This window comes from Megascapheus bottae, chromosome 31 (assembly GCF_031878675.1).
Source record: "Megascapheus bottae isolate mThoBot1 chromosome 31, mThoBot2.hap1, whole genome shotgun sequence".
In the NCBI taxonomy this organism is placed as follows: domain Eukaryota; kingdom Metazoa; phylum Chordata; class Mammalia; order Rodentia; family Geomyidae; genus Megascapheus; species Megascapheus bottae.
In genome coordinates, this window is record NC_143539.1 from 1,620,724 (window position 1) to 1,647,632 (window position 26,909).

Genomic DNA, 26,909 nt, shown 5'->3' on the forward strand with positions numbered 1-26,909 from the left:
AACTACAAACTCTTACCTCCAGTAAACTAACAGAAACCGGAAGTGTTGATGTGGCTCAAGTAGGAGATTGCTAGTCTTGAACTGAAGGGCATGGGGACATGGCAAAGCCTAGAGTTCAACCCCCATGACCACCAAAAACAACAAAAGAACATAAAAAGCCTCATCAATGCGAAGCACAAGGAGCCCACACTGGTCGCAATGCTGTCAAATGCAGCTACTGTAGAAATCAGGATGGAGAATTGTGAAATACAAATTCCATAGGACCCAATCTTGGGCCCATTCTCAAGTCTGTGGAGGTGAACACTGGGGCTTTCCTGGTGGAGGGGAGTCTCCAGAGCCAGGGCAGCTCAGCTGGGCCTCACCTGGCTCTCAGACCCCAGGCCTGCAGGCTGCAGACTCCTGCCATTTCTCTCTGCAGTGGAGGCCAGGTTTTTTTCTCTCATTCTGATGGGGAGAAGTGCTGCCTGCCTCCCTCCCTCCTCTTCCAGCCCACAACCCTGAGACTAGAGGTCTGTTCTATGGGGACCCAGCTTGTGGAGAGGGGACACACTAGGGCTGGGCCCTGCATTCCTCTTTGTTCCCTAGCATAGTGGGTTTGAAATCAAAAAGTAAGACTTTAGTGCCAGGTTTCTAATTCATTTATTCATATTCAGAGGTCAAACATTAAAAGCCATCCCCAAATATCGGGAAGTACATAGTAAAGTTAAATACAACAAATGACCATCCATACAGCCCTAGATGTTCCCTCATTCAACACAGATTAAACACACTCAAAAGCCTGGCCAAATCTCCGAAAATTCCTATCCATTACACCTAATTAAGCTTTCTCTTTAAACCTTTATAGACCTTGAGCTTAAACTTGGTACCATGTTTTATATTAGGAATTGTAGATTTGAGATGCATTTACATTGTTTGAAAGAGGATTTTTTCAATTCTTACTGATGACTGATAAGGTTTATTAATTGTCCCACAACCGGTATCCTTAAACACTCAAACTCTTCTTGCTGTGACTATGTATCCATACTTCAGTGGCCATACTACATTTTCTCTTCAGTGAAACATGGCTCTCTGGCTTCACTTCTCCATGTCCGGGCCTGAGCACTATCCCTGAGCATCTTAGCTCAAGCCTGGAGTTCTACCACCGGAGCCATAGCCCCATTTCAGCAGCATTTTTGGTGACTAAATGGGGATAAGAATCTCATGGACTTTCCTGCCCTGGCTGTCTTCACACCATGCTTCTCACTTCTCAGCTTCCTGAGCAAGTAGGTTTGTAGGGGTGAGACACTAGAGCCTGGCAAGTCCTGTGTTGATGGAGGGTTGGTTTTGAACTAAAGACTCAGGCTGGCCAAGCAAGTTTTCTACCAATAAAGCCATGCCACCCACACGTCTGAGCTTCTCCACTCTCGTTCCTAAGCTCAGGGTTCCTTCTGCCAGGATAAGTGGCCCCATACTTGAGCTAAGTGTATGAACTCTCGAGATGGTGAGGACTGGCACAGTGAACAGTGATGTCATCTTTCTCCTTCCTTTCCTGGTCCTCTCCTTCCTAGATGCTGTGATGGGTTCTAAAGCCCAGGATTCAGTGGAGAATTTTTTGAATTGTCAGTATGTGTAGAGGTGTGATTTTTCTGGTGTGGTTTCTCTGTGTTTCTTCTGGTGTGGTCATCCCATGTTCCCTGAAACTGCAGTGTTCATCTGTGCTGTGGATTTTCTGTTGTTTCTTGAGGGTTGAGCACTGTGTGGATTTGGTACACACATAACATTTTAGGGTCTCTCCCCAGTGTGGCTCCTCTGGTGAATCCTGAGGTTGCTGCTGTCTCTGAAGGATTATGTGGCACTGCTGACATGTTTAGGGTTTCTTTCCTGTGTGTGTGCCCCTGTGTCGTCTCAGGTTGAGAGTGACGTGAAGCTCTTGCCACAGTGTGTGCACTCGTGAGGTTTCTCTCCTGAGTGGATTCGCTGGTATGTGATCAGATTCCAGTGCCATGTGAAGGATTTGTCGCACACATTGCATCTGTGGGGTTTCTCTCCTGAGTTCGCTGGTGAGTGATCAGATGGCAGCGTTGAGTGAAGGATTTTGAACACACATTGCATCTGTAGGGTTTCTCTCCTGAGTGGAGCAGCTGTTGTTTTCTAAGATTTGACCGAGGACGAAAGGCTTTGTCACACACATCACATGGGTAGGGTCTCTCTCCCATGTGTGTCCTCTCATGTATCTTAAGCCTGGAGACCCATCTAAATGACTTGTGGCATTGTTTGCCCAGATGGAATTTCTCTCCTGTGTGGATTGTCTTGTGTGTCTCAAGAAATGAATTATGGCTGAAGGATTTGGTGCAAGGCTGGCACTGGTAGGGTTTCTCTCCCACGTGAATTCCTAAATGAATTCTCAAGTGGGATGAGCAGTTAGAGCACAGGCCACACTGCTGGCATTGAAAAGGTTTCTTCCCCAAGTGGATTCCTCGAAGATTCTGGAACCCAGAGTATCAGGGAAAAGTTTTCCCACAGTCTCCACATTCATAGAATGGCTTCTCACAATGGATTCTCTGATGCCCTGAGAGGGAAGAGAATTTGCCGAAGGTTCTCTCACATGCTTTACATGGGAACTGTGACTCTGCACATGGCCCATCTGAGACAAAAAGGAAAGAAATCCTTATCCTTCACTCCTGACATCCTAGGTACTCAGGATCCTCAGAACTAAGGATGGCAGTTCAAAGCCAGCATGGATGGAAATAGTGTGAGATTATTGTTTGTTTTGTTTTATTTTGTTCTGCTTTATTTTATTGTATTTTTACAGTTTTTCGTTAGGTGGGAGATTGGACTCTGGGCCTAAGCACTGTTCCTGAGCTCTTCAGCTCATGGCTAAAGCTCTACCACTTTGTGCCACAGCACCAATTCCTGATTTTCTGTTGGTTTATTTCCCATTAGAGTCTCATGGACTCTCCTTCTGGGACTCAATTTCAAGTGTTACCCTATAATATCTAGGATTTCAATTTCAAGTGTAATCCTATAATATCTAGGATTAAATGTGTGATCCACTGACGTGGGGCTTTGGGATTCTTTGTCTCCTGTAACGCATCGGAGATCCAGATGTGGAGCTGTGGCTCAAGATGAAGAGCATACGCCTGAGCATCAGAGGCCAAGGACAGCATTGAGGCCCTAACTTCTGATCAGGACTGGTGTGGAGACAGCAAGACCTGTGCATTGAATAAAGAGGAAGGCGTGTGTGCTGGAGAGAAGGAGAGATGATGGACACCATGGACCCCCAAGGGATTATTTCCAGATGGGGCATTTGTGACACCAGGACACTCCTGCAAGTTCACACCCTGAATTGAGTATCCAGTTTCACTGAGTCAGATGTGCAGGGTGAATGGGAGGTGCTGAGATGGGGACACAGTTTCCTGTGTCACTGAGTGTCTGGCATTTCCACTCAGCTGCAATGAGCCTGCAGGCTGGTGCCAGTGACTCCTGCCTGTCACCTTCCCTACTCAGAAGATTGAGAACTGGAGAATCGCAGTTCAAAGACAGCCCTGGGTGAATGCTCATAAGAGTGCATCTCCAAGAAACCAGCAGGCTGCTGGAATGCATGGGTGGTAAGGCATCCTGTGTTATAGCTCTTGTAATTGAGTGTGTAAGGCCTTGGTTACTGTCAGTATATGTACTATGAGTCACACACACACAAGCACATCGTAATGAAATGAAGACCACATAGTAACTTCAAATGTTGAAGGTACAGCATGGAAAGTTATGAACATGAGATTGTGGTTTACCTTTTGTTGGTATTGTGTGTGATACTTTCCCTGAGCAAATTCCACTCAAGACTATTGCTTTACCACTTTGAGCTCTACTACCCTGTTTCTAGTGTTTCCTTAGAGACTAGGGACTCAGGATTGTGTCTGCCAGCTTCCTGAGGATTAGAGGAATGGATGACCAGTGTCTGGGAAAATATTTGTCTTTTCATTCCATCCCATTGCAAGGCATTCAGAAAATGAGGGTATCTGAGACACACTTGCAAAACACGTGTAGTCTTTTCTTTGTCCTTTTTGCTTTTGAAGGTCCCTGTACTGAGGTCAGGGCCTGGGTACTGTCCCTGTGCTTTTGTGCTCAAAGCCACACTGTACCTCTTGAGCCGCTGCTCCACTATGACTTTTGTTGGTTAATTATAGGTAAGAGTCTCTCAGACTTTCCTGCCTAGAGGAGCTTTAAACCCTGCTCCTCAGATGGCAGCCTCCTTTGTAAGGAGGAAGACAGGCATGAGCTGCCAGCACCCAGCAAAGCTGGCACTGATACACAATATTCTACAAAGAAATGGTGAGGATGAGCTGGATATGGGACACAAGATCCTCACCCAAGAAGACGAGGTTCTGGTGGTTGTCCAGCATGACCTCCCTGTAGAGAGCCCGCTGAGCCGGGGTCAGGCACTGCCACTCGGCATCAGAGAAATCCACAGCCACGTCCTCAAATGTCACCTGTTCAAAGGAGAAAGAGACAAAAGTGAACATTTGGGCTCCTGCCTGTGGGCAGTTTTGCATACATGGCACACACGTAACAGGCTTAAGGTTATGGTTCCTATATGTTTGAGGGAAGAGAGTGAATTTAAACGCATGTGATGCAATCAGTGGGAGTCTCTGCTGTGCATAGTAGCCATGTGAAATATGTTGGCACATCCTCACAATCCTTCCATATAAGAATATATTAAGAAGCTGTGCATCAGTGGCTCATGCCTGTAATCCTACTACTCAGAGGTTGAGACTTGAGAATCTCAGGGTTCACGAGCCAAGACGCCCCCACCCCACCCCACATACAAAAAGCCTGAAGTGGTGGTAGGGTGAATGGTAGAGAAGTAGCCTTCAGGTTATCCAAAAATAATTTCCAGGCCCTGTGTTCAAGCAACAGGACTGCCAAAGAGACAGAGACAGAGACAGAGAGACAAACACAGAGATACAGAAAGAGAGAAGAAGACAGGAGACAGAGACACAGAAAGAGAACATGCGAGAATCTATCACAATATTTAAATACTTTGTGTAGTCTGTCAGATCAGAGTGCATTCAAACTAGAGAGGAATAAATGAGAAAAGAAATATTCCACCACATAGACTATGAACAACACATTGTTGAATGATGAGTGACTGAAGAAATATAAAAACTTCAACCCGAATCACACCTGTGATCTTAGCTACACATGGCTCAAAGCCAGCCTGGCCAGGAATGTCAAGGAAAGGAAGGGGAGAGTATTATTGTAGAATAATTTAATAATGCCTATATTAAAATATGTAGAGAAGGACAATGGTAAAGAAAAATATGTGCATTATTCCAGTTTCTCAGGGTTTACTGAATGGACCCTGCTATATAATTGCACTTAAAAATATGTAGAAAGTTTTTACCTCCATGAATTTGTTTTCCATTCTACAACCATGAACATGTAATCAAGTATAGAATGGAAAAAAAAAAAAGCTGTAGAACCCAGAGTCGCTTTGAGATCTGCAGCTGTCAGGACAACACATATCCATCAAGCACAGCAGAAGGCCTTCCTCGCACACCAGGGGAGCACAGAAAAGAAAGGAGTGAGGGGGGGAGCTGGGCTTCTTTATCAGTGGTTAATGCATATCGCCCAGAAAAACTCTGCCAGATGTTTATTACTGGCAAATAGAAAAGCAACCATATATATGTAATATAAAATATATATGTGGTGATAGGGTGTAGCCCAGACTCATGATGCCAGTGAATAAAGTAATTATCAGGCAACATCATCTTTGCACCGAGAGTAGAGACCAAGGAATTAAAATGATCTGTGTCTCCTAAATATACTCGTTAATCACCATCAGTTTTAGGTAGAATTCAAACCACACCTATTCTCTGTATTCTGGAAATTCCAGTATATCATAGCATTTACACTTAGCTCCAGAGAAACTGGAAATCCTCCAATTCCAATTCAATTTGAGCTGTTTTAAGGTATGGCTACAATTTTTGTTTCCTTTTCTTGGTGAGAGTCATTTCTGGGGCTTGAATTCAGTGCTTGGGCACTCTCTCTGAACTGCTTTGTTCAATGCTTGTGCTCTAGCACTTGAGCCACAGCTCTACTTCTTGCAGTTTGGTGGCTGCATGGAGATGACAGTGTAACTTGCTGTGTGTTGGTGGCTCATGCCTGTAATCCTAGCCACTCAGGAGTCTGAGATGTGAGAATCGTGGCTCAAAGCCAGCTGGGGCAGAAAAAGTCCCCACGAGACTCTAATTTTAAATAACCACTCAAATGCAGTAGTGAAACTGTAGCTCGATGTGAGAGAACCATGAGTATAAAGTGCTCAGGGACAGCACCCAGCCACTGAGGTCAAGCTCCATGACTGTCAAGAAGTCTCAAGGATCTCACCCTGACCTGGACTGGAGGTTCCTGGGAAGCAGCCATCACCTCCTCCTCTTCCTCCTCCCTCCCTGCGTTTCCTCCCTGAGTCAGATGACCTGAATCAACCCCTCCTTGCTCTGGAGGGTCTGCCTTTAAGACACTGGCCAATCCTCCTCACCTGCCTTCCTCACCACAGGTGAAGGTGCCTGGGGCTCAGGGGTGCAGATCCTGATGTCCTGCCCTGTCACCATGTGCATTCCCAAGGGAGGAGCTGGGAGCTGGAGAGTGAAACATGACTTCCTCCATTCCTGATTCCTGCCAGCAACCCACCGAGATATTAGGTTGGTTCAAACAGCAAAGGTGTCAGAGGTCCACTCAGTTGTCACTCAAGTATGTTGAGATTCTATGGACCACATGTGTATGGCCAAGCCCAACCGCATGACTGGTGACCTAAAAAAGTACCCTGCGAGATTAAGGGGGGTTCTCTCCCTCCCCCACCTCCTTCTCTCTGTCTCCCCCCCTCCACCTCTCTCATTTTAGAGACGGCCCTTGATGCTTGGCATAGAAGAATAAAGCTGTGTTTAACCTCCGCTTTTGTGTCAGACTCATTCCTTGGAACATGGACTTCAAGTTGTCATTCTTTGGGGGAACAATGGCTCCTCAGAAGAGTTCTGGGCCTCTGGGGCTGCTGTGGAACCATGTGGGTGTGGCTGTGGGGACTGAGGTCACAGCCCCACAAACCCAGATTTTCTGTGGGCGTTTCACTCTCTGGCTCTAGGCCACCACCCCAGGGGCCAGGCAGGGCTGCAGCCATTCTGCACAGGATGGAGACAGGTCATCCCTTCTTGCTTTGGTCTCACCAGTGTCCCAGCACTGGAGGCCACCTGGAGCCTGGGAACCCGGCCATGGGGGAAGAAGGGGCGCGATGGACTTACACCTGGTGGTGAGATCTGAGCATCAGGGCTCAAAGCCAGCCCAGGTAGGAAAGTCTGTGAGACCCTTTGTCTCCACTGAACCACCAGAATCCCAGAGTGGAGCTGTGGCTTCAATGGCACAGTGCCAGCTTTGGGCAGGAAAGCTCAAGGATGATCAATTGTACAGGACTCTAGGCGTTCACACACAGGGGCCCCAAGGAGGAGACTCGCAGGGGAGGAACAAAGGGTGCAACGCCTGTGTGCTTCCATCATGCCAAATGATATCTGCTGACATGAACGCCAGGAAATGGAAGAAGATTTTTTTCATTGTTGCTGTTTTTGTTTCCTCTCTGTCTTGTTCATTTATCTGTCTTTGGGAGGGTAAGCAGAGAAATGGAGGGACAAGGGGTGAAGGGAGGAGCCGGGGTCCTCACCCCACCCCATGTGCCAAATGAACTCTACAACTTGTGGGTGGGGACGGGAGGCAAAAACTGGGAGGGAATGAGGGAAGGGTTGACATTTCCCATAAAGACCTGTACCCATCACCAGGCTATGTAACTGTGAATCCTCTGAACATCACCTTTCTATTAACTATAAAGACTTTAAAAAAGTCAAGCAAGGGACAGTACCTAGGCCCTGAGTTCAAGCCTGAAGATGGGTAAAAAAGCAAACAAACAAAAACCCAGAACATCTATTGTGTGATCCATGTGATAAGGAAATCAGAGTTCTGAGATACTTGGCTATTGACATTCTGAAAGTAATCTGGGAGTCAGTTTGCTTTTCGTAAGTTATGGATTTTATTTCTTTTTCTTTTTGGCCAGTCCTCGGGCTTGGACTCAGGGCCTTGGCACTGTCCTTGGACACATTTGCTCAAGGCTAGCACTCTACCCTTTGAGCCACAGCACCACTTCTGGCTTTTCCTATGTATGTGGTACTGGGAAATCAAACCCAGAACTTTATGCATGCTAGGCAAGCACTGTGCCACTAGAATATGCTCCCAGTTGCTGGATTATTTATTCTTTTTTTTTTTTGTGGGTCATGAGGCTTGAACTCGGACTGGGTGCTGAGCTCTTCAGCTCAAGGCTACCACCCTACCCTTGAGCCCAACTTCCTGTTTTCTAGAGGTTAATTGGAAGAGTCTCAGGTCCTTTTGTGCCCAGGCTGGCTTTGAAGCTTGATTCTCAGATCTCAGCCTTCTGAATAGCTAGGATTACAGGTGTGAACCACCACGCCAGCTTTGGATTTTTTTTTTTTTAAATCCAGTCCTGCAAAATGAACTCAAGGCCTGGGCGCTCTCCTGAGCATTTTGGCTGAAAGCTAGTTTGTGCCCTGCCCCTGAGCCACAATGCCACTTCTGGCTTTTCCTGTGTATGTGGTACTGGGGAATCAAACCCAGGGCTTCATGGGTGCTAGGCATGCATGAACTCAAGGCCTGGGCACTTTCTCTGAGCTTTTTAGCTGAAGGCTGGTTAGTGCTCTACCACATGAGCCCACAGCTCCACATCTGGCTTTTTGGAGCCTAATTGGGGATAAGAATCTCATGGACTTTATGCCCAGGCTGGCTTTGAACTTTTCAATCACCAGATTTCAGACTCCTGAGGAGCAAGCAAGGATTACAAGAAGACCTTGGGGTAAATCGTAACCACTTTTCCTTCCTTCCCTTATTTATAATATGAACAGTTACACCTTTAGGTAACATAGATTTATTTATTTATTTTGCCAGTTCTGGGGCTTGAACTCAGGGCCTGAGCATTCTCCTTGGGTTTTTTTTTTCCTCAAGGCTAGAGCTCTACCACTTGATCCACAGCACCACCTTCAGCTTTTTTTTCTACATATGTGGTATGGAAGACTCAAACCTGGGTCTTCAAATATGCTAGGTCAAACATCGGGCCCGATAATGTAGTTGTGTAATCTATTGTTAGCAGAGATACTTTTGCAATGAATACTAGAGTAATTCTCCCAGACATATGTAGTGCTTGCAGGATAGGAGTGTCTGAATTTTGATGCTAGAATGGGGATTTCTCACACTCTGCTGAGTGTGTTCCCGAGTCAGTGCATGGGCATCTCTCTGGAGAAGGCCTCTGAGACCAGGTCAGGCCCTGACTGACTTCGGAATTCACCCTGAGTAGCATTAACAGAAGAGGTAATAATCCATTTTGAACAGCCATTTTCAGCCCAGAATACACCTTTGTTATCTGCTTTGTAAACTTTCATGCTCTCATCTCTGAAAATGGCAAACTCCTGAGAGGATGGGTATGTTAATGAAGCTCAAGGCCCATTGGAAAGGCAGGACTATTACAGAATGTTACATCTCTGCCATATAAATCATTCTTTGCAAAAGGAATTTGATGGGGAAAATCAAATATCAACTACCAAACCTATCTTCTTTTATTATTATTTTTATTGTGGGGGTCATAGAGTTTGAACTTGGCCTGGGCTCTGTCCCAGAGCACTTCAACTCAAGGCGACCAGCCTACCCCTGGAGCCACAGCACCACTTCTGGTTTTCTGGTGGTTAATTGGTCCTTTTGTGCCCAGGCTGACTTTGAACCATAATCCTCAGATCTCAGCCTCCTGACTAGCTAGGATTACAGGCAAGAGCCACTGTGCCTGGCTCTTCTTCTTCCTCCTCTTCCTTCTCAATTTCTCCTCCTCCACCTCCACCTCCTCCTCCTTCTCCTCCTCCTCTTCTTCTTCTTCTTCTTCTTCTTCTTCTTCTTCTTCTTCTTCTTCTTCTTCTTCTTCTTCTGTCTTCTTTTAATAGTTTTGGGGGCTTCATCTTAGGGACTGGGCATTTGGAAGCAATTTTTTTTCAAGACTAGCACTTTCAGCCACAGTGTCCTTCTAATGTTCTGATGGTCAATTTGGAGAGAAAAGTCTGAAGGACTTTCCTGCCCAGGCTAGCTTTAGAGTAGCTGGGATGACAGGTGTGAGCCATTGGTGTCTGGCTTCTGTGTGGCTTAATTTAGCAGCCCCAGCAGGTTGACTGGAGCTGTCTCCAGGCACCACTGCATGCTGAGCAGGGGTTGGCTCCTTTGTGTTCAGGAGCTGAGACCTCCACATCGGCCCCCAGGCTTTGCTGCACCCAAGGGAGGAGTCAAAGCTCTCTTCACTTTCTCAGAGTCTCTTACACTTTCCTGCCCTGGCTAGCTTTGAATCAGGATCCGAAGATCTCAGCCTCCCAAATAGCCAGGATTACAGGTGCAAACCTCCAGCATCCAGGTTTATCCACTCTCCTCCTCAGCATCTGAACTCGATATGATCAGAAATTGGCCCTTCACACACACACACACACACACACACACACACACACACACACACACACACACACACACGCTTGTGGACCTAGACACGTCGTGGCGGGATTAGCTGTTTTGAGATCAGATTGTACTTTGTGAGGTATGGACATTGAAGACTATATGTGAAGAATGGCCTATTTGCTTTCACCTCACCCCACCCCACCTTACCTCATTGGGATCTGTGATTAAAGGAAGGAGACAGACACAAAAGCAAATGTCAAGCAAAGCTTTATTTTGCCCCAGGATGTAGAATCATACTGACCAGTCAGGGCCATCCCTAGGGAGAGGAGTGACCCCACCTAGTCTCATAGGCTAACTTTTGAAGGGCACAGGCCATGTGGTTAAGCCTGGTCACATTCAGGTGGCTGATAAGATCATAACACACACAGAAAGGTTGCAGAATCATGACAGGCCATATGTGGGGGACCAAGGGCTCATAATTTACCTCACAGGCTGATTACACCAGCCCGGTACACCACTCAGATGTGGTACACAAGTTTTTGCTGGCATCACATTCTTTTGTGGTTAGGAGGTTGCATATGTACTTTTCACTGACTGGATGCCCCCACCCTCTCTGGCTGCTGGGCTGTTTTCTGGGAAGTGCAGACCAGACTTTATGGCTCCTTTTTTGAAGTTCCCTATGGACTGAATCAGTTCCTTAAGGACAGGGTGGAATCCAGTTTAAGGCACAAACAATGAAAGAGCTGCTTAGTTAAAATGGAGTTACAACCTCACTGAACCAACCTAACCTCATCCCTCCCCACCCCACTCCCCCTCCTCACCCCTCCTCACTCACCTTACGCAATCTCATCCCACCCCCTCCCACCTCACCTCTCCTCACTCACCTTACCCAATCTCATCCCACCCCCTCCCTCCTCACCTCTCCTCACTCACCTTACCCAGTCTCATCCCACCCCCTCCCTCCTCACCTCTCCTCACTCTCCTTACCCAATCTCATCCCACTCCTTCCCTCCTCACCTGTCCTCACTCACCTTACACAATCTCACCCCACTCCACCCCACCTCACCTCTGCCTTCCCCGCCTCTGCACCCATCCCTGGGCACCCCACGTGGGGTGGGGGGAGGAAGCCAGGCCTGCGTGGTTCCCTGGATCTGAACTTGGGGTTCTGGATCGATGAGGGCAGAGGGTCCAAAGAAACACGGCCAGGAACACAGGAAGAGAAGACAGGGCCTCCAAGCAGGCGGCAAATAAAGGAGGAGGTGAGGGCTGTGCAAAGAGTCAGCGGACAGAGCAGAGGGGAAGCAGAGAGACCGCTCCACTGGCTCCAGGTACACGCAGCACACACCTCCATCCCTGTGTCATCCCCTTGGCATTTACGCCGTCATGGCATCCGTGGATGGCGACTATTGCCTCCCCGCTTGGTTAGCTGGAGTCCAACTTAACTTCAAGACGGAAAACGTTGTTCAGCTTCGGATTTTCTCCAAACTCCTGCCTCGGTTTCCATTCTTTGTGTCCGAATCTTGTCACGAAGGCTGCAATCGAGATGACAGTTCTGCTGCACGCGGACGATGCCACCCCGTCATCCTCGCCCCGGAGAGGCTGCACTCTGAGGCTGCGGTTCGGAGTCAGCGCGGCGGGAAAGGCTGACTGTCTTCTCCAGTGGATGCCTCAGAAACAGCCCTGGTGGAGCTGCTGAGCACCAGGACTCCGCCCCTCCGCACCTGGCCGGACCCCGACCTCTCCCTGGACCCGACGGCCACGCCCCGCGGCCTTCCGACCCCGCCCCGGCAGGGAGGCCCCGCCCCGGCAGCGAGGCCCCGCCCCGCAGAAACCTTCGCAGCCTGGAGTCGCCTGGCTCCACCCCTTTTCCCTCTGTCACTCCAGGCCCGTCCCCCACCACTCGCCATTTCCGGTCTGGCCCCGCCCCGTCCTCCCAGCCTATCCCGCGAGGCCGGATTCCCTCGCCCCGCCCTTTCAAGGGGCCCCGCCCCTCCTCGGCCCCGCCCCCTCTTCCGTCCTGGCTGCCCGCTCACTTCCCGGCAGATCCGGAAGCGCGCGGCGCGGGGCGGCGGTGTCCGCGCGGGCCACGAGTTTCTCTCCGTTCCGAGTAAGTCGGCGTTCCGGGAGTCCCCAGCCTCCACGGCGGCCCGGGTGCCCCGCAAGTCCCCGCGTGGCCCCCACTGCCCGGTGTCCTGGGCCGCCCGGCCGGTCCTCCCTGACGCCCGCCGACCTCGGCGCGGCCCGCGGCGCCCGGACTCGGACGGCTCCGGAGTCCGTCAGCGAGGGGGGACCCGGCTCCTCCCGGCCGCGGACCCCGCTGCGGCTCCTCCCTACCCCGAATCCCGCTCCGGCCTCTTCCGGCCCCGGACCCCGCTCCGGCTCCTTCCGGCCCGAACCGCCTCCTCCCGGCCCTCAACCCCGCTCCGGCTCCTCCCCATCCCGGACTCCGCTCAGGCTCCTCCCTACCCCGGACCCTCGCACCGGCTCCTCCCTGTCCCTAACCCCGGTCGGGCTCCTCCCTACCCCGGACCCTCGCACCGGCTCCTCCCTGTCCCTAACCCCGGTCGGGCTCCTCCCTACCCCGGACCCCGCTCCGGCTCCTCCCCATCTCGGACCCCACTCCGGCTCCTCCCTACCCCGGACCCTCGCACCGGCTCCTCCCTACCCCGGACCCCGCTCCGGCTCTGGCTCCTCCCCATCTCGGACCCCACTCCGGCTCCTCCCTACCCCGGACCCCGCTCCGACTTCTCCCTGTCCCGAATCCCGTTCCGGAATCCCGTTCCGGCTCCTGCCCATCTCGGACCCCGCACCGGCTCCTTCGGCCCCGGCGGCCCCGGCCCCGGCCCTCCGCCCGGTCGCTGGCCTCCAGTCTCCCACTCTGGCCTTTGGACCCAGGGCCCCGCCCTTGGGCGATCGCTCCTGCCCCGCCCCTGCCACGACCCTGCTCCCCACCCTCGGCCCCTGGGCCAAGGCTGCATCCTGGTGCCCCTCATGGCCAGGCTCCCGCCAGACGTTGAGAAACTCCAGGACACTAATCACTGTGGTCCTGAGACCAAGACACCGCTCCCACCCCATCCCACCCCACCCCACCTCATCTTCACCGCCCACCCCACTCCATCCCACCTCACCTACCTCACCTCTGTCTTTCCCTGCCTCTACATCCCATCCCTGGGCACCCCAAGTGGGGTGGGGGGAGGAAGCCGGGCCTGCATAGTTCCCTGGATCTGAACTTGGGGTTCTGGGTAGATGAGGGCAAAGGACCAAAGAAACACGGCCAGGAAAACAGGAAGAGAAGACAGAGCCTCCAAGTAGGCAGCAAAGTAAAGGAGGAGGTGAAGGCTGTGCAAAGAATCAGTGGACAGAGCAGAGGGGAAAGCAGATAGAGAACTGCAGATTCCCCCCTCCACAAGGATCCCAGACATCACACATGGGGACGGGTGCAGGAGACCCGGGAGCCCCTCCCTGAGTAGGAGGAGAGAATGATTTGCAGAGCAATGTGGTCAGTGGGAAACAGGGGTCCTGGGTAGCAGGAGAGTGGAGGGGGCAGCGCCGTGGTTTAACCCCAGGCACTCAGGAGGCTGAGATGTGAGGATGGAGGTTTGAGGTCAGCCTTAGGTCCCAGACCTGGACTCCACTTGGGAGCTGATGGTTTTTCACTCAGTGACTTTGGCTCTTCAACCCTCAACCCCACCAAGATCTCCTGACTTTTTATCTTCAACCAACCCCCCAAAACTCCAGTGGAACTGTGGCTCAAGTAGTAGTAAGCTGAAACACAGTGCCCAAGTCCTGAGTTCAAGCCCCAGTACAGGCATTTCCCATCATCTTGTGAATGTGCTGCAGGGGACTGTCCTCTGGGTGAGGTCCTCCCTGCCCTGGGCACAGGGAGTGGTTGTTGGGTCTGAGCATTAAACAGGATATTTTCAACATGCAGGACTACTTCTGGAAAGTGGTATCACCTGAGGAAGAGGAAAGACAAGAAGCCAGGGATGGTGGCTGTGACTCAGGTAAAGCTGTGTGGCATCTTCCTGGCAGAATTGCTGGGCCTGGGTACTGACTGCTGTCACCCGTCTGCCACATCTGCTGAGGCTCCCCGCTCCTTCCCTCAGCTTCTGTCTCCACTGGGAGTAGGCACAGGAGGGCCTCACCCAGGCAAGCTGTTCCTGTGTCCTTGTTGAAACTTCTCTGCTGGTTTTCTTTTCCACTTCGGGTTCTTTTTGTAACCTCCAATCCTGGGACTTTGAATGCAGGGCCTGAGAGTGAAGCACCAGCAAACCCCAGACTCAATTTAAGTTGATGACTTTCTCAAACTAATTCTGCTATCATCACTTTCAGTTATATGCTTACTAAATAGTTTCACAAGGATCCTCAAAAATAAGCTTGCTCAACAGTTTTGCCAAATAGTTTCACAAGGAGGCAGAACAAGAACAGGGAAGAACAGTTTGTATGAAACATGCTTGTGGCTTTGGCCCGAAACTTCTGTCCCTGCTTGCTTAAGCAGCCATTTGTGTTTTTTGCCTTTAAAAAGATTGGGTGGGACTTGACTTGTCTAGGAACTTCTCTCAGCTTAGCTAGGCCCAGTAGCTGAGGACAAGTTCCCTGCCTAGCTTGTATCCTGCAATGAACCATTGCTGTTGCATTTCGATGCCTTGATCTCAGTGGTCTTCTTTGGGGACCCCTCCTATGGGCACAAGAGCAGTCCTTAACCTTTTCATGGGGCTTGAACTGTGGCCTGGGTGTTTCCACTGAGCTCTTCAGCTCAAGGCTAGAGCTCTACTCTTGAGTCACCTCCCCACTTCTCTTTTCCAGTGATTAATTGGAGATAAGAATCTCAGGCTTTGTATTTCCAGAGCTGGCTTTGAACCTCGATCCTCAGATCTTAGCCTCCTGAGTAAGTAGGATTACAAGCAGGAGCCAGAGTGCCCAGTTGCTGCTGCTGCTTCCTTTTTTTTTTTTTTGGTAGGTCCTGGAGCTTGAAGTTTGCCTGGGTGCTGTCCTTGAACTCTTCAGCTCAATGCTACCTCCCTACAGTGGAGCCACAGTACCACTTCCCCTTTTCTAGAGGTTAATTTTAGATAAGAGTCTCTGGTTCTTTTGTGCCCCATGGGCTTTCAACGTTGGTCCTCAGATCTCAGCCTCCTGAGAAGCTAGGATTATAGGTGTGAGCCACCACGCCCAGCTTGTCCTGAGCCTTTTTGCACAAGGCTGCTGCTCTACCAATTGAGTCAAGGTTCTACTTCTGCATTTTTTTTTGTAGTTAATTGGAGGTAAGAGTCACTACATTTCTGCTCCAGTTGGGTTTGAACTGTGGTCTTCATATCTTATACATCCTGAATGGCTAAGATTGTAGTCCTGAGCAATTGGTGCTCTCTCCCCCCACCTCCTTTTAACACAGGTTCTCATGTGTCCTTTCTCAAAATAATGCTGGATGCACCATTCCACATAGCTTTTTCCTTTAGTGTCATATCAAAGATTCCATCACAATTAAATCTTCCTCCTGTTCCTGGTGTGTTGATTGCTTTGTCAGGATAAGCATCTGACTATACTTTCATCTGATTTCACCTTTTCTGAGTCCATGGATGTTTCTTGGTGAAATGCTTTTCTTTTTCTTCTTGGGGACAGTTGACATTCTGGGACGTGGCCGTGGATTTCACCCGGGAGGAGTGGCAGTGCCTGACCCCGGCTCAGCGGGCTCTGTACAGGGACGTCATGCTGGACAACTACAGGAACCTGGTCTCCGTGGGTGAGGACGACCTCCCAGCACAAGTCTTTGCCTTGTTTTCCCCAGAATGTCTGGAGAGCCCCAGATTCCATGACTAGGCGTAGAGGCTGACAGATGAAAAGGCCTGAAGGTGGCCTCCTCTGTCCTGCCTCCTGTGCCATGCATCTCCATGTTCACAGCATAAGCGCGTCCACGTGCGTGTCAGCTATGGCAGGCTTCTCTGTTGATTTCTTTTCTTCCTTCTCTGTTTCTCACTCTTCTTTTCCTTTCCTTCTCTGAGACTTTGTTCATGCTAGGAGATGGAGCTGAGCCTTATCACTAAAGTCCATCTCAAGCACTGTGGGCCTCCTTCCTTCCTTCCTTCCTTCCTTCCTTCCTTCCTTCCTTCCTTCTCTTCCTCCTCCTGTTTTTTTGGGGGGGGGTGGATCATGGGGCTTGAACTCATCTGGGGCGCTGTCCCTGAGCTCTTCAGCTCAAGGCTACCACCCTATCCTTGGGCCAAGCTCCATCCATTTTTTTTCTTTTTTTTGCCAGTCCTGGGCTTGAGCTCAGATCCTGAGCCCTGTCTTTGGACTTTCTCAAGGCTAGAGCTCTACCACTTGAGCCTCAGCACCATTTCTGCCTTTTTTCTATGTATGTGGTACTGAGGAATGCAACCCAGGTCTTTGTGCATGTTAGGCAAGTACCCTACCACTAGGCTAAACTCCCTGCCCACCATTTCCATTTTCTAGAGGTTAATTGGAGAGGCCTTTTTGTGCCCAGGCTGCCTTTGAACCTTGATCCTCAGATCTCAGCCTCCTGAGTAGCTAGGATTACAGGCGTGAGCCACTGCATCCGGCTTCCTCTTTTTTCTTTCTTTTTCTTAGAAAAGGTCCCCCTGTAGCTCTGGCTGTCCTTGAGTTGTTCCTGCACTTCTCAGTGCTGGGAGTACACACGAAATCCCACTCAGCCCACAACACATTTTGAGCATACAGATTTCCTTGCACTTCTGACTGGCTACTTCCTTCATTGTGGTCTGCATGTTAAAGTATCCTCTTCACTGCTTTTGTGGAGGCAGTCTGGGGTATGTGTGAATTGTCTTTAGGCATCTATATGGAATGGCCCCTTCTCTCATGTGTGTGGCACTGGTGCTTCCAGAAAGTCCATAGTGCATTGCCTTTCTATAAACAGGAATCTGCCCTCCCAGCGAGAGTGTGATTTCCGTGTTGGAGCTTGGGGAAGAGCCCTGGGTGGCACAGAGTGATGTGAACACACCGGGGGAGCTGAATGGATGGGAAAGCACTGAAGGTGGGAGCGCAGGTAAGAGCTCAGATGGGCAGAGGCGGAGCTGGGGAGCCTGGACACCAATGGAAGTTTCCTGTAGCACACGTGTGCTAGATGGCTGGATATTCCAATTATATTTTCTTCAACCCAAGTTCTTTTTGTTGTTGTTATTTATTTTTTGGGTCAGTCGTGGGACATGAGTCTGGGCCTGGGCACTGTCCTTGAGTACTTTATCTCAAGGGTACTGCCCTACCCCTTGAGCCATAGTTCCACTTCTGGCTTTCGGGTGGTTAATTGGGGAGGAGTCTTACAGGGACTTTTTTGCCTGGGCTGGCTTTGAATTGCAGTCTTCAGATCTCAGCCTCCTGAGTACTTACGATTTACAGGCGCCCTACTATTCCCCCTTGGGTCATGGCGCTTGAACTTGGCCAGGGTGCTGTCCCTGAGTTCTTCATCTCAAGCTACCACCATGCCCTTGAGCCAAGCCCCACTTCCTATTTTCTAGAGGCTAATTGGAGGTAAGAGTCTTTAGTCCTTTTGTGCGGGCTGGCTTTGAACCTTTATCCTCAGATCTCAGTCTCCTCAGTACCTAGGAATACAGGCATGAGCCACCTCGCCAGGCTTATTTATTTTTTTTAATTTTTTAATAGTAAATTACTTCTTCATCTTTCTCATGGGTTACTATTTTTCTTTTTGGTAACTTGTCTACCATGTCAGTGTAATCCGCATGTATTTTGCAACATAAGCAGTAGCTATTTTTTTTATTAAATAATTTCTTTATTGTGATTAATAGAAGGGTTACATTATATTCACTAGATAGAAGGTGCATAACTTCACTAACATTGATACCCTTTCTCAGGACATGGTCCCCATTTCCCTTCCCCTGCCCCGCTTAGTAGCTATTATTTATGTTAAAATATGCTCTCTGTGACTGGGTATACGCAGTTTATAGCACATATTACAGGTGTTTTTCCTTTCTTCTCTGGAGTTTTATTGAATTCTTCCTCCCCCCCACCCAGCTTTGCCATTCAAAATTACCAGTTCAGTCTGTAAATGAGATGAATCATTACAGTATCTTGTGTGTTATGTGGCATTTATTTGGGCATAGTCGGCATGTTGCATTCTTTTCCTCTTCAGTTATAACCATATGGTTTTTGGCAGTTTGGTGCACTGTGGGACCCTGGTGTGGTGGAGGGGAAGGAATCCTGTTTTCCTATCAATGTATATTTTCCTCACAGGCTGTTTGAAAAGAAACTTACCTTCTCTTAAATTGCTTCCATCTGATATACTTTCCAGTGAAAGAATCCTATTCCTAAATATTGGATTTTACATAGAGTAAATATGGTTCCTCCGTGTGTAATTTTTTCCATGGTATTCTGTCCTTCAGCATCTGTGGTTAATCAGAAGGAAACTTTATATATTGCATATATCTCCCCTAGATGTGTAATTAAAGAATTACCACCCAACACAGGCAGTGACAGGAAAAATATCCCAAAGTCATAAAGATGGTAGCACTGACGAGTTGTCCTGCAAGGAAGTCCAGAAAGACACGGGGACTGTGAGTGGGAGTGGAGAGACGCTGAAGGCAGAGCTGACGGGGAGCTTGTGGTCCCTGGAGAAGATGGTGGTGGCAGAGGAGAGCAGGAGGGCGGGAGTGCCGTGGGGAGGCAGCCCAGGAGGACGTGGCTGGGACGGCACCTCCAGGAGCAGCTGTGTCTGCCTGAAGGGCCAGGGGTGAGGAGTGGAGTGGAGAAGTCCTTCCTCACCAGGCCCCCCCATCACTCCCCGTCAGGGGAGCTCCTCCTGTGGGAAGACGGACATTGTCCCCGCAGGTGACATTGTCCCCAGAGGTGACGGTGCCTCCATGTGTTCTCCCTTAGACATGAAGAGACCCATGGTCCACCTTGGGGAGAATCCTTCCAAGTGTCAGGAGTATGGCAAGGCCTTCAGCCACCCCTCGTCCCTGGCCCAACACCTACAGATCCACACTGGGAAGAATCTTCGCTGCACTGCATGCGGGAAGGCGTTTTCCTCACGTTCTGAGCTCTTGGTTCACGAGCCATGCCATAGTGACACGAAGCCCTACCTCTGTGCAGAGTGCGGGAAAGTGTTCAGACAGATCTCCCACCTCCACCAGCACCACAGATGGAACACCGGGGAGAGCCCCTACCTGTGTGGTGAGTGTGGCAAGGAATTCCTTATGCTCTGTAGCCTCACCAAGCACCAGGATATGCACACGAGGCAGAGGCAGTTTGTGTGTGACACGTGTGGGAAGGCTTTCAACTTTCACAAGTGCCTCACCAGGCACCAGTCTGTGCACAGCAGCCGCAAGCCGTTCAAGTGTGCCACGTGTGGCAAGGCCTTCCGCTTGCGTGCCAGCCTCGCCGCACACCAGCCTGTGCACACCGGCCTCAAGCCTTACAGGTGCACGGAATGCGGGATGGCGTTCAGCTATGCCTCCAGCCTCTCCCAGCACCGTAAGACGCACACGGGACAGCTTCCCTTCCAGTGCATGTGTGGCAAGGCCTTTGACGGGCAAGCCGCCCTCGAGACCCACCAGGCTGTGCACACCAGCTGCACGCCGCATGAGTGTGCTCAGTGCGGGAAGGTGTTCCGCCAGGCTGCCACCCTCGCTCAACACCACAAGTCACACACCAGAGAAAGGCCATACCGCTGCGCCCAGTGTGGGAGGGCGTTCACACAGAAAAATGACCTCAAACGCCACCACAGGACGCACACGGGGGAGAGGCCGTTCCATTGTGGCGAGTGTGGGAAAGCCTTTAAATCCGGCACAGAGCTCTGCAGCCACCGCGCCATCCACACAGGAATCAAGCCCCATCGGTGTCCAGAGTGCGGGAAGGCATTTGCACGGAAGACAAATCTCGTGCGCCACCAAGAGTCGCACTCTGGGGAGCCACCATATGTGTGTGACATATGTGGCCTGGTGTGCATCCGGCGTTCCAACTTCACGTGCCATCGCAGGCTTCACTACAAACAGAAGCCCCACAAGTGAGGCCAGCAGGGCGCAGTCTGACCCCCCTGCCCCTCGATCTCCAAGGCTATTCCCCAGGGATTGCTAAGGCAAGGAAGGCAGATGTGGTTGTGGTGATGCAGGAGAATGGCCGCCCTGCGCTGAGTGACCGTGGCTGTCGAGTAACAAAGAGTGCTGACCCGTTTTCAAGTGAGATGAGTTCATCTTTTGAGATGGAGAAAAGTGTTTCAAAAGTAGGGCATGGCATTTTTTTGTGGATAATTATACAGAACTGCTGCTATCTATATTCAGACTGTATCCATGTTTTGATCAATAAAATATCCTTTAACAAAATGAATTTCTGAGCAATTGATTTCTCAAGTTTTATTTCATTTCTGTCAAATTCTCCATGACAACAATCAAATGATAACGCTACGCTCTTTATCCTCGTTGTTGTTCTCTACACCGTTAGGGTATTGTGTGGGAAAATAGCAATGACACCCAAGTAAAACCAGTGCCACACACGTTTTTATATTGCAAGGAGTGGTTGCAGAGGAAAATTAAACATTTTTCATAAATAACAATTAGAACAATGATAGTTGGCTGGGCATTGTTGGCTGTCATCTGTCACCCCAGCTACTCAGGAGGCTGGGATCTGAGGACTTTATTGGCACCGACCCAGGTAGGAAATGTGTGCATGCTATCCGTTATCTATTTTGGTGAAGATGCAGCTTTTTGCTGGTGAATTATGTGCACAAGATTTATGGTTCTCAAACTTTGGCTTGGTGGAGACACGATTACAGGTGTGAAGCACCAGTTCTGGGCTCAATTGAAATTTAAGACATGCTTTTGAAAACTTTCTCCTTGGAGATGGAGAAGATGGTGGTGAAGCAGTCTCTAACCATCAGGATCCTCTCACCAAGAAATCTAGAACAAGGAGCCAGGAGTTTGGCCTCGTGGTAGAGTGCTTGCCTAGCATGCATGAAGACCCAGGTTCAATTCATTGGTACCACATACAAAGGAAAAAGCTGGAAGTGATCCTGTGGCTCAAGTGGTAGAGCAAAAAGTCCAAGGACAGTGCTTAGGCCCTGAGTTCAAGCCCCACAACTGGCAAAAAAAAAATCTAGAACAAACTATGTAAACCTACATAACCGGAACAGAAAAGAAAAAATATCTCTCATAACTGGTACACATTAGGGAGCCCACTCTTCCCAGAGACTCATGCCCTACCGGGAGGCCTGACTCTAACCTCACAACCTCCACTCCAGACCAAGGGTCCAGCTGGTAAAATGTTCATTGGCCCAGGGACAAGGCTGGCTGAGTTGCACAAGCACTCGATGGCCTGGTGTCCAAGTGTTGTCTAGACTACCCAGGTCAAGCATGGCTGCCAACTGTTCGGTGTGAGCCAGCCAAGGTTGGGCCAGGGCTGTGCCAACCACTGAACCCAAATATGTAAATCAACAATTAGAGGATTTATGAACAATCAAGACAAAAAGCCAAAAGCCAACAATAGTCCAAGGAAGGACCAACTTGAGAGTGATGGAGAGATGGACAACCATTAAATGACAGAATTGGCCAATGAAATAAAAACTATGCAAAAGCAGTTTTAGGCGTACAAAGATCCTGGACTCCCAAAAAGTTAGATTAGAAATGTTGCCAGGCACCCATGGCTCACACCTGTAACCCTAGCTACTCAGGAGGCTGGGGTCTGAGGATCCCAGTTCACAGCCAGCCCAGACATGAAAATCGGTGAGACTCATCTCCAATTAACCACCAGAAAACCAGAAGTGTCTCTGTGGCTCAACATTGTAGAGCACTAGCCTTGAGCTGAAGAGCTCAGGGTCAGAGCCCAAACCCAAAGTTCAAGCCCTATGACTGACAGTATAGCATATGCTGTGCATGTCTCAATAAAAGGCAAAGTTAATTCTTTGAAAACTGATCTCAAGGACTTGGAAGCATAAAAGGTTCATTTTTCACATTTCAAATCACAGTGGAATGCCTATGTAACAATAAATGAAATTAAAAACAGAATGTCAGAAGTTGAGAATAAACAGAGGCCATAGAACAAAAGGTCAGAGGTATGGAAAAAGCACTCAACCCATCAAGGGGAAATCAAAGAATTGGCGGATTAAGTGAAGACATCAAACTTACCTATAGTTGGGATCATGAGGGTAAAGAATTCAGTACAAAATGCATCAAAACCGATTCAGTCAAACAACAGAGAAGTTCCCCAATCTGAAGATTGTAAATCACACCCACCTGACAGAAGCATACAGAGCCTCCAGTAAAAAGAATCCAAGAAGAAACACTTCTAGACATCACTTCTAGACATTCTAGATGAGAATCACTGCAGTTATCTTGCTACAGACTCACAATGCAATGCTTTTTCATGAAGTAGAAAGGGTGGGAGCAATTCCCGACTCATTCTATGAAGCCTATATCCCACTCATCCCCAAACCAGGTCAGGATCCAATGAAGAGAGCTACAGACCAATCTCTACAATGAACAGATTCAAAGCTCAGATAAAAATATTTGCCAACAGATTCCAAAAACAACAGAAAACACATTATGACCAAATAAGCTTCATCTCTCAGATGCAAAGACAAGAAACACCTTATCTTCAATAGATGTGGGAAAAACCTTTGACAAAATAGAACATCCTTTCAGGTTCACAGCTTTGGAGAAACTAGGAATAGAAGAAACATTCCTTAGAACAATAGAAGCAATATATGACAGACCAACTGCCAATATCATGCTGAATGGGAAAAAACTAAACCCATTTCCCCTAAAATCAGGTACAAGACAAAGATGCCTACTCTCCACTCCTCTACAGAATACTTCTAGAATTCTTAGCCAGAGCAATAAGGCAAGAAAAGGATATAAAAGGGACAAACTGCATTAGTAGATCTTGATGGACATGGATGAAATGAGCTATATAACTGGTGGTTGGAAATGGGAGGTGGGAACAGGAGAGAAGGAGGGAACAGATGGCATGATACAAAAGGAAAGGAACTTAGTACCTGACACATGTAAATGTAACCCCTCTGTAGAGCAAATCTCTAATACCGATACATTAAAAAAAGTACATCCCTATTTTAGAACATTAACAGACGCAAAACTTTGTCTGATTACTGGCTGCTAGACATGGTGAGCACAAGTATTCCAGCTGAGAAAGTACAAAGACCATGGAACAGACATCATGTGGAGTCTTACTCCTGTTTCCTGTGTGGAGATTGATTCTAAAAAGAAGTCTTACCAATATCCAAAAATTACATGAAGACGTGGTCTAATGGCCTTGGTCCTAAAGGATATGCCAATCTAAGCAATGTTGAGATTTCATTTCACTCCTGTTCGTCGTCATCATCATCATCAACAACAACAGACCATCAATGCAGAATAAAAGGAATCCAACTGGGTGGCGATATCGTCCAGGGCAGCCACTATGGAAACCTGTGTGAAGGCTCTTGACCAAAACTCAAAATGCAGTTCCCATAGGTTCCACTCCTGGTCATGTTCTCAAGGGTATTATGTGCTTGAATACCACATGCAACGTGGAATCATGTCACCACAGCCAAGAAACAACCCAGATGCTCCAGTCCACGCAGCTATCTGCACATTCCACAAAAGCCTTCTGATGAAAAGTTGTGTTATGCACACATGTTATGCCTTTGTGTGTTCTATTATATTTATGTGCATTGGTGTCCACCTGCCTCTAGTTTGATGGCCCACAGAATGATAGGAAAAGTTGAAATGTTAGGTTTTGCAATAATGCTAATTCCAACATGCCCATTTCCACCATAGAATCCACCTCATTAAATGGTGGTCCTGTCACTAGAAAATAACCTGGTTAGAGTCACCTAACATGTCTCTCTAATTCCATTCTCATTGCTGCTTTGTTTTTCTTTCTGTCCTAGACTGTTCCTTATGAAATAATAGCAAGGCATTCATGAAGCTTTTCCTGTTCATGAGCAGAAAGTAGTTAGAAAGAAGAAAGCATCTGGGTGACCTGTGGCCCATGCCAGTCTTTCTAGTGACTGACGGGGCTAGATCTAAGAGTCACAGGTCAGAGCCAGGATAGGAAGGAAAGTATGTGAGACTCTTATCTCCAATAAATGACTAAACAAAACCCTAAACAGAAGAAGTGGAGCAGGGGCTCAGGGGAAGAGCACTAGCATTGAGCACAAAAGCTAAGAGACAGAACTCAAGCCCTGAGTTCAGGCCCCAGGACTGGCACAGAAAAGGAAAACAAGCAGACAACAGACATGCCTCCAGGAGCTAACTGGGAAATAAGCTTGATGTGGAGGGGGGCTGTCAGCTCAGAGCCCAGACCCTCCCGACCATGACGTTTCCACAGCGTCCTCCACCACAAAAGCCTTGAACCACAGCATCGCCCCTGCCTCCCCTCCTTGTGCTATGCCATAGTGAATCCTCCTGGCCTCTGTGACCCCCTCCACCTTCAACCCTCAGATAAATCCACGCCCCATGTGCTAATCCAGCCCAAAGGTCATTCCACCAGGGCACAGATGCCCCTTTCTCTGTGGGGAGTCGGTGTTGTGTCGGGTAGTTATTAAAGTCACTCATACCTGGTCCGCGCTGACCCGTGGTGCTCCCGTCCACTGGGGTCCTCCCCTTCTGTCACCCTGGCCCACGTTGATTCCTAATTGCTCTCCTGACCTAGGTGCGGGTCCTCCTTGAGTTCCCTGGCTTCTGATGGACCCGAGCTCTCCCTGCCCCCATGCCATCCACACCAGCTCCCCAGGAGCCCACCCTCCTCCCTCCTCATGCTCTTGACCCCTGTCCAAACCTAACACGACCTCCGCCATGCCAGACCCCACGTCCCCTGCAGTGTTTAGGAACCTCTCATACCGTGTTTGTAGTCTTCTAGGAAGGAATGGTTGTTTTTTTTTAAGCTTTCATGGGGCTTGAACTCTGGGCCTGGGCTCTGTCCCTCAGCTCTTCAGCTCAAGCTCTACCACTTGAGCCATGGTGCCACTTCCTGTTTTCTGGTTGTTAATCAGAGATAAGAGTCTCAGATCCTTTTGTGCCCGGCCTGGCTTTGAACCTTGATTCTCAGACCTCAGCCTCCTGAGTAGCTAGGGTTACAGGTGTGAGCCACCGCACCGGACTAGAATTGAATGGCTTTTGGTTTTGTTATTTTTTTTTTCAGGATATATCTCTCCGCCTCTGTCTCTGTCTCTCCTTCCTTAATTCTTCAGGGTCCTTGGTCCTGTACCACCATCTTGTACCAATCCCTTTCCTATTTCCTGGCTTACTCTCCTGTCTGCCTACCAGGCAGTGTCACTGCTCTCTGATTCTCCCTGTCCCATACCACACGAGATGACCTAAGTGGTAAACTCACAGCACTTTCTCAACTGTGTTTCATTAAGAATATCACCCTTGCAATGATGTCAGACATTAAGAGGAGTTAGAAAATCATCTCTAGTTTGAGGTGATGTCTCGAGGCTCTTGATAAAGCATTCCAGGAAAGGTGGACAGTTACCCCACTGTAAGTCGCAGCCTGGAAGGTGATGAGAGGAGAGTCGAGCCCCCAGTCCACCCTCACCCTCAGCTCGGGGACTCAGGCCCGCCCCGGGCACGCATCCTGCTTGGGGAGGTAGCCACATGTCATCACCAATCTGGCAAAGAGAACCAACCTGGTACATAGCTGTCATTGGGATGGGAATGGCAGAATCACTAAGGGCCATGGAAGTCACAGGAAAGCCTTTGGAGAAGTGTTCACATCAGATAAGAGGATTCTGGGTGTCACTCGTGACCAATGCCTAGGACAGGTGTCACTTCTGCTCCCAAGTCACAGCAGTGTCATTGGTAATGGTGGATGGTGTTTATTATTCCACACTGTACACAGCTTGCTCTGTGCAATCTGTCAATGATATAGTTCTTATTGACCCACACTTGCAATCCAGCTCAGGCATGGTGTATAGTCTTTCAATGTGGGGTTGAATTGAACTTTCAGGAGTATTATTAAATATCTTTATTAAATATATTATATATTATTAAATATTTTATGCCTATGCTTATCAGGGAAATAGGCCTTGAGGAGCTGTAGCCAGATTGCATCCATCTTATTAAAGCAGTCTCCATTTTGTAGAGTCCTGGGAAATCCCCTAACTGCCTCTTCTCAGAAGAACTACAAGATGCTCCATCAGCTATTTACTCAAAGATTTAACAAGGACATCTAAAACTAATCTCTAGGTCAGCAGCTGTGTTCCACAACTAGAAAGGACTTCTAAAACTAATCTCTGGGTTGGCAGCTGTGTTTCACAACTGTCTGTGGGTAAACAATAACATCAGAACGGATAAGAAACTGAGGAATGTCTCTATGTAAAGGTTAAACAAACATGAGGCTGTAACAATGGAAATCCCCTAAACTTGTTTATTCTGTACTATAAAAGCTGTGCTAATTCTGTACTCAGGGCCTCCAAGCGTCAC

At 48.9% G+C, this 26,909-nt stretch overlaps 1 protein-coding gene across 1 annotated transcript; it reads left to right on the top strand.

Annotated features, from left to right (window-relative positions):
* Positions 1 to 11,889: 11,889 nt before the first annotated feature.
* LOC150043446 (uncharacterized) lies at positions 11,890 to 17,694 on the top strand. The gene is made up of 5 exons (XM_090321962.1): positions 11,890 to 12,055; positions 12,136 to 12,613; positions 14,438 to 14,510; positions 16,126 to 16,246; positions 17,396 to 17,694. The coding sequence occupies exons 1-5, from the start codon at positions 11,890 to 11,892 to the stop codon at positions 17,686 to 17,688; spliced, it is 1,131 nt and encodes a 376-aa protein (XP_090178088.1). The 3' UTR covers positions 17,689 to 17,694.
* The last annotated feature ends 9,215 nt before the right edge of the window (positions 17,695 to 26,909 follow it).

Coding starts and splice junctions, on each gene's coding strand:
- LOC150043446 (XM_090321962.1), top strand. CDS start 11,890: ATGGCATCCGTGGATGGCGACTATTGCCTCCCCGCTTGGTTAGCTGGA. Junction 12,056..12,135: donor AGGCTGCAATCGAGATGACA/GTTCTGCTGCAC, acceptor GTTCGGAGTCAG/CGCGGCGGGAAAGGCTGACT. Junction 14,511..16,125: donor GGATGGTGGCTGTGACTCAG/GTAAAGCTGTGT, acceptor TCTTGGGGACAG/TTGACATTCTGGGACGTGGC.